The sequence below is a fragment of the Falco peregrinus genome, unplaced genomic scaffold (genome assembly GCF_023634155.1).
Source record: "Falco peregrinus isolate bFalPer1 unplaced genomic scaffold, bFalPer1.pri scaffold_42, whole genome shotgun sequence".
NCBI lineage: Eukaryota > Metazoa > Chordata > Aves > Falconiformes > Falconidae > Falco > Falco peregrinus.
Window position 1 is genome coordinate 104,700 of NW_026599609.1, and position 7,022 is coordinate 111,721.

A 7,022-nucleotide genomic window follows, 5' to 3' on the forward strand; every position below is an offset into this window, starting at 1 on the left:
TTTAGCAAGCTAGCAGCCTAATTTACTAAGCAAGTTAAGAGTGTGTACTATTCTTACAGAAGAGATTAGAGAAGCAAAAATGTGTTATGCCGCATTCCAGAACTCAGCCTGAGAATTACAGTCTGCTGTGAGTTCTGCGTTACAATCATTTGACACATGTTGGGGTTGCGATTGTGAAAGTTGCCCGTTTACAATTTTCATTGACATTATCACAGCTAGTTGTTTTAAAAGCAACCCTTGAGCTTCCTGAAGTTCGACTTGTTGCAAAATATTCTGAAGCCAATCAATCAAGTTAGTATTAAAGTTAGTGACTCTCTAGGACCCTGCAAGACTGTGGCAAGACTCCCGCACCCTGACTGCTTTAATAGCCATCTCATTCATTTGCAAACAGTCGTCCCTGGCATACCTTGCCTGAGTCACAGCATCGGCACAGTTAATTGCTCCAGCCAACTGCTCATAGTTAACAGCAATTCCCCGATTAAGGTTTTCAGTCAAGGCCACTACAGGTAGCTCACAAAAATCAAATAACCACATCATATACGGTATCAGTTAGTACCATACAAAGCAAGAACCTCCAATCATGCAGTGTGAGTGTATAAGGCTCTGCCATCACTTCAAGAAGGGACATAGCAAATGCATTATAAATCCTCCCTTCCCGCACTGCTTTGCTTAACCCTTTAACAGCCTCGTATTGCACAGGCTGCCACTCTGCAGGTTGATTTGTCTGACAAAATACTGAACATGCCCTAGCGACTCCCAAAACCATCACTGAACTGATTCCCACTTGCATTCCTGCCACCAATCCCTCACACTCCCTTTCACCCTCCCCCAAAATACAATCAATGCATCAGGAGAGACAAGGGGATGGGGGAAAGGTCTAGCTCTTTTCCACATCTATAGGACCTGGATCAAAAGGTTTATCAGTGTCAATAAAATCATTCTCCGAGTTGTCCTGTTCCCGTGCTTGGTCCTGTGTTGTGAGGGTCGCTGCAATCAGTGACAGGAGCTTTGGGGGCAGAGGAGGTGTGGACAGAATCGCCATCGCTGACGGTGTCTTGAGAAGAGTCACGCTGTCGGTGGAATTTACAGCTTCCTCTGGTTTAGCACCGCTAGTAGAATTAGTCCACACTTGGCAAAGAGTAGTCAGAATTTGCCACCAAGATGTTAAATGCATTCCCGACACGGAGTTCCCCTCCGCGGCAGCATCATACAATTGGCTGCTGTATGTACACACTTTCATTCTTTCAAAGTCTCTAAAGTTTCTTGGTTGCTCACCTGTCTCGATGAATACAGGTGTTATCCTCGGGGTTTAGGTTGTCCGCCTGGTCCAGCCAGCAAGACGATCGTTCAGCCAAGCCTTTTCCTCCGGAACGCAGCCCTCTTCCACGAGCTGTCTTTTTGTACAGACCAGTTCCGTCCTTATTCTTCCAAGGCTTGGGAACACCGCCATAGGGGTCACCATTTGAGGAGACTGAGGCATGGGCTCCCGGATCTGACTAGAAGACCCTTTATGAGTCCATATACGTCTCTTTCTGGGGACGAAGCCTGATTCCCCGTTACGGATTTCCCACAGCTCACCTCTCAACTCCGGAGGGATTTCAGGCCGGCTCCTGCTTCCTTTCAGCAGATCATTCAGAGGTCTGTGGGATTCGCTGCATGTCGCTCAGATAGGCGATTCGAGAGCCCTTCACGTTAGATCCTTAAACGCATCACGTCGGGGTCACCAATTTGCGGTGAATGAAGAGACAGGACGCAGCTTGATGCAAGCAAATGTCAATTTATTGTACAGAAGCACGCGTTTTTATACACTTTCAGAAGCTGCGTGTTTTAAACTAATTGGTTCTTGAAGCTAAGCCTTGCATACTAGGCAATCCCTGATTGGTGGTTAACTACCAGCAATTAACCGCAAGGTGTTACCTTTCCTTGGCGCCAAGCTTGGTGCCATCCGTCTCCCACTCCCCTGTGCTCTGCAAACATGCCTCATCATGTTAATTGTTGTCTAGACAAGCTCGAGCACATTCCCCTCAGCTAACTGATTGCCGCGCATGGTCCTAGTTTCCAGACCACTCCTGCAGCTGGCCGTGCCTCTCCTAGCGGGTTTCCCTGGGTGATCTCCAGAGGTCCCTTCCAATGTCAACGTTCTCTGTCATTCTCTGAGTTTCAAGGACACAAGCAAGACAGAATGAAACGAACAATGCATACCCTTGACCGCAAAGATAGCAGGGTCTATGGAGAGGACCCACGCTGGAGCAGGGCAGAAGTGTGACGAGGAAGGAGCAGCAGCGGTTTCCTGTGCCATCAACCCTCTTCAACATCCCCCCTACACCTCTCAGGGTGTGCTTGTGCAGGTGAATTGGGATCAATGGAGTAATTTAGCCCTGGGAGAAACTGGGGAATGGTCTTCAATATTTTGGTCATTGTTTCTCACAATCAACATCTTGTTTTAATTGGCAATGAATGAAATTGATCTTTGGCAAGACAACACATCTTTGGCTATGACAGGGATCGGTAAGTAGTCTCTCTGCCTGTACCTTGACCCAGGAGCATCACTGGTTTATTTTCTCCCTTTGTCCTGTTGAGTCAGGGGAGCAGATGAACAGCTGGGTGGCTGGCTGGGTGCTGGCCATGGTTAACCCTCCACAGGACCACATCAGGACTGCTGAGCCCACAGTGGGGCTCCCCCGCACAAGAAAGACCCTGCCAGACTGGAGCAAGTCCTGCAGAAGCCAGAAGGATGGTTGGGACCTGGAGCATGTTATGGACAAGGAGAGGCTGAGAAACTGGGGTTTATTTGAGATAACATCGAGAGTGAAAGACTGGACCCAGGCCAGTTGGTGGGATCTCCGTCAGTGGTTTACTTCACTATTTCTCAAAGCAAAGCCGTGAGGACATGATCTATTTGGAGATGTCTGACCACAGCCTTGGCTGAGTGGCCAACTGTGGCAAGAGCTATGGGACTTGTGTGTAACCAGTGACAGTAGGAAAGTGGCTCCATTTACATTTAGAGCTGCAATGGAGTTGGGTATCACTGAGCCACTAAGGATGACAGAGCTGACCATGCAGCAAATGTTCCTCGTAGCGACTGGGGTGTACAACAAGCAAAGGAAACGACTGATGCTTAGGACATCTTGGGGCACCTGGGGCAGCTTCCCCTGGGTATCCAGGGAACATGGCACTGAGCAGAGCCCTGTGTCCCACCCGATCACTGCCTTGCTTCCTTCACCATGACCCAAGGATTTGCACCAGGACACCCTGCCGTGTGCCCCCACCCTGTTATTTGCCCCAACTTTGCACACTCACACAGCTGAGCTCTACACTGGTGCTTTACTCTCTGGGGAACTTGATAGATATCTTCACTACACAAGCCCCTTAAATTACAGAGATGTGACACAGGAGTCCAGCTACACCATCCTGGATGCAAACGTACAAAAGCCTCTGGGTCAGGCAGGCTGGGTTCATTCCTTTGAGGAAGTGGAGTGCATGCAAACACTCTAGGAGAAACACAATCGTGACATTAAAAGTGCTAAATGCACAGGATGTTCCAGAGATGACCAGGAGACAACTTGTGAAGAGATTCAGGCAGTCAGTTCTGCTGAGAGACACCTGACTGCATCAGCTTCTTCAGTGCGTCCTTCAGCTCCTGGTTCCTCATGCTGTAGATGAGGGGGTTCACTGCTGGAGGCACCACCAAGTACAGAACTGCCACCACCAGGTCCAGGGATGGGGAGGAGATGGAGGGGGGTTTCAGGTGGGCAAACATGCCAGTGCTGAGAAAGAGGGAGACCACGGCCAGGTGAGGGAGGCACGTGGAAAAGGCTTTGTGCCGTCCCTGCTCAGAGGGGATCCTCAGCACAGCCCTGAAGATCTGAACGTAGGACAGCACAATGAAAACGAAACATCCACAGACTAAACAGGAACTAATCACTAGAAGCCCCACTTCCCTGAGGTAGGTGTGTGAGCAGGAGAGCTTGAGGATCTGTGGGATTTCACAGAAGACCTGTCCCAGGGCATTGCCGTGGCAGAGCGGCAGTGACAGTGTATTGGCCGTGTGCAGTGCAGCATAGAGAAACCCACTGGCCCAGGCAGCTGCTGCCATGTGGACACAAGCTCTGCTGCCCAGCAGGGTCCCGTAGTGCAGGGGCTGGCAGATGGCCACGGAGCGGTCATAGGCCATGACAGTGAGGAGAGAACACTCTGCTGAAAGGAAAAAGACAATCAGGAAGAGCTGTGCAGCACATCCTGAGTAGGAGATGTCCCTGGTGTCCCAGAGGGAGTTGGCCATGGCTTTGGGGAGAGTGGCGGAGATGGAGCCTAGGTCGATGAGAGAGAGGTTGAGGAGGAAGAAGTACATGGGGGTTTGCAGGTGGTGGTCGCACACTATGACAGTGATGATGAGGCCATTGGCCATGAGGGCAGCCAGGTAGACGCCCAGGGAGAGCCAGAAGTGCAAGAGCTGCAGCTCCCGCGTGTCTGCAAATGCCAGGAGGAGGAACTGGGTGATGGAGCTGCTGTTGGACATGTGCTGCCTCTGGGCATGGGAACCTGCTCAAGGAGGAAAAGTAGTGACAAGTCAGGCAATTCTTCTGTTAAGGCAAGTGAAAGCCGTTTCTCCTAGATGCACCCCCCGTGCCCCATGCCCCCCCCTCTGCCGTTCCTAGGAGAGCTCCCTTCCGAGCCATGGCTGGAGCTGCGCTGAGTGCTGGCCGAGTGTGCTGTGAGGAGCAGGGGCTGTGCCCGCTGGCTGCCCAGCAGTGAGCCCTGCTCTGCAGCAGGGGCTTCATGGGAACCGTGGGGGCAGGGGCCAGTCCTGGCCTTGCACTGGCTCAGCCCAAACTGCTCCCAGCGCAGAAGGGCCTGTCAGCATCGGCTCTGCCCGTGCTGAGCAACGGCCATGGCCAGAGTCAGGTCAGGAGGGGTTTGTGCCGTGCTCAGGGAGAGCAGGGTGAGTGCTGAGAGGCAAGGGGACTGTCTGTGCCTTAGGGCAGAGGCAGGGACTCTGCTCTCTCCATCCCTCTCCTTCCCAGCTGCCCGGCAATTGCTCCTTTCTTAGACGGAGAGTGATCACACTGCCATGTTACCCTGACAAGCAGCCAGGCACTGCTGAGAGCAGAGGGATCCACTGCAGAGAACAGAATGCCTCATCCCTTACCGAAGGCTCAGCACCACACTGCTATCCAAGGACACCAAGGGCTCACTGTGTGCCCTGGAAGCAGCATAGACCTTGGGTGGACACCCCAGAGAGATGTTTAAAGGGTTCCGACCATGTGAACTTCTTGCAGGAGACTCAGCTCCTTCCCCAGCCTCACAGACTGCATTGCCCACAGCATCATCGGTTAGGGGAAAGCTGGGACACCTCCTTGCCGAGGACATTTCTGCACAGGAGGACCCACAAGGTCTGCGCCTGAGCCGGCAGCTGAAACCCCTATTGCCAGAGAGCCTGTCTGCAATGCCAATAGCATCTGAGCAAGGCCAGGAGAGAGACAAAGGGACACTCGGGAACTCCTTCCCCTTCCCCAGCCCGGCACACCACCTCCCACACAGCAGCAGTGCAGGGCAGTCACCCTCAGGCTGTGCTCAGCGAGAAATGGCACCGTGGCAGCAGGAGAGATGCACTTCATCCCTCCTGCTGCTCTGCTGGACCAGGAGCTGTTGAAACACATGGAACCAACGGTCTAAAGGCTGTGCTGGGTGGGAGAGGAGAGCAGAGGTGTGTTGCTCAGGGAAGGCACCTGCACGGCAGACCATGGCCAGGAGGTGCCCCTATCTGCCCTGCATCAGGGTCCCCCTCAGCATCTCCCCCCCCTCCCTGCCCAGGGCTCTGCTGCCTGCAGCTGTCCCTGCCAGCAGCTCTTTCTCTGGCCCCAGGGCTCTTCCCTGCCAGCGCTCACAGAGCCCAGCTCAGCCCCTCTGTGCTTTTGATTGTGTCCTTGACAATGGACATCCCGTGATGCAGGGACACTTTGAAAATCATTGGTCTGTTTCTCTATTGCCTCACCACAGGGGTGACTTTCAACAGTGCTGGCTATACTGGGGAGGTCCAAGAAGGCTGAATGTTAGTCAAGTGCTGCCCACCTACAAGAAGGGTAGGAGGGAGGTTCGGGATAACCAGGAGGTCAGGACCAGCCAGCATGGATGTATGAAAGGCAGGTCCTGCCTGAGGAATCTGATCTCCTGCTGGGACAAAATGACCTGCCTAGTGGATGAGGGAAAGGCTGTGGATGCTGTCTACCTGGACCTTAGGAAAGCCTTTTGGCTGCATCTCCCACTGCATTCTCCTGGAGAAACTGGCTGCTCATGGCTTCGGTGGGTGTTCTCCACGCTGGTTTTGAGCTGGCTGGACAGCCAGGCCCCAAGAGGGGGAGTAAATGGAGTGACATCCAGGTGACAACAGCCCATAAGGAGTGGTGTTCCCCAGGGCTCAGTGTTGGGGCCAGTCCTGCTTCAGAACTTTATTAATGATCTGGCTTGAGTGCACCCTCAGTGAGTTTGTGTACAACATCAAGTGGGGTAGCAGTGCTGATGTCCTTGAAGGCAGGAAGGCTCTGCAGAGGGATCTGCACGGGTTGGACCATTTGGATGTGTCCAACTGTATGAAGTTCAACCAGGAGAAGTGCCAGTTCTGTACGTGGGTCACAACAGCCCCCCACAACACTACAGGCTTGGGCCAGAGTGGCTGGAAGGCAGGCTGGTGGGGAAGTACCCTGAGGGTGCAGGTTGGCAGATGGTTGAGCATGAGCCAGCAGTGTGCCCGGGTGGCCAAGAAGGCCCATATCATCGTGTCTGCTATCAGAAGCAGTGTGGCCAGCAGGACCAGGGCAGTGATGGACCCCCTGTACTCGGCACTGCTGAAGCCACACCTTGAACACTGTGTTTCCATTTTGGGCCGCTCACTTCAACAGTAATGTTGAGGTGGTTTAGTATGTCCAGAGAAGGGCAACAAAGCTGGTGAAGGGTCTGGAGCCCTGCACTGTTGAAGAGCACCTGAGGGGACTTAGGTTGTACAGTGTGGAGAAGAGGAACCA

General features: G+C 53.1%; 1 protein-coding gene across 1 annotated transcript; it reads right to left on the reverse strand.

The window, feature by feature from the left end:
* Positions 1-3,583: 3,583 nt before the first annotated feature.
* Positions 3,584-4,531, reverse strand: LOC129783448 (olfactory receptor 14C36-like). Its single transcript, XM_055793412.1, has one exon. The coding sequence runs from the start codon at positions 4,517-4,519 to the stop codon at positions 3,584-3,586; it is 936 nt and encodes a 311-aa protein (XP_055649387.1). The 5' UTR covers positions 4,520-4,531.
* Positions 4,532-7,022: the final 2,491 nt, after the last annotated feature.

Bases quoted from the DNA above. Each gene is read 5' to 3' on its own strand.
- LOC129783448 (XM_055793412.1), bottom strand. From the start codon at position 4,519: ATGTCCAACAGCAGCTCCATCACCCAGTTCCTCCTCCTGGCATTTGCA.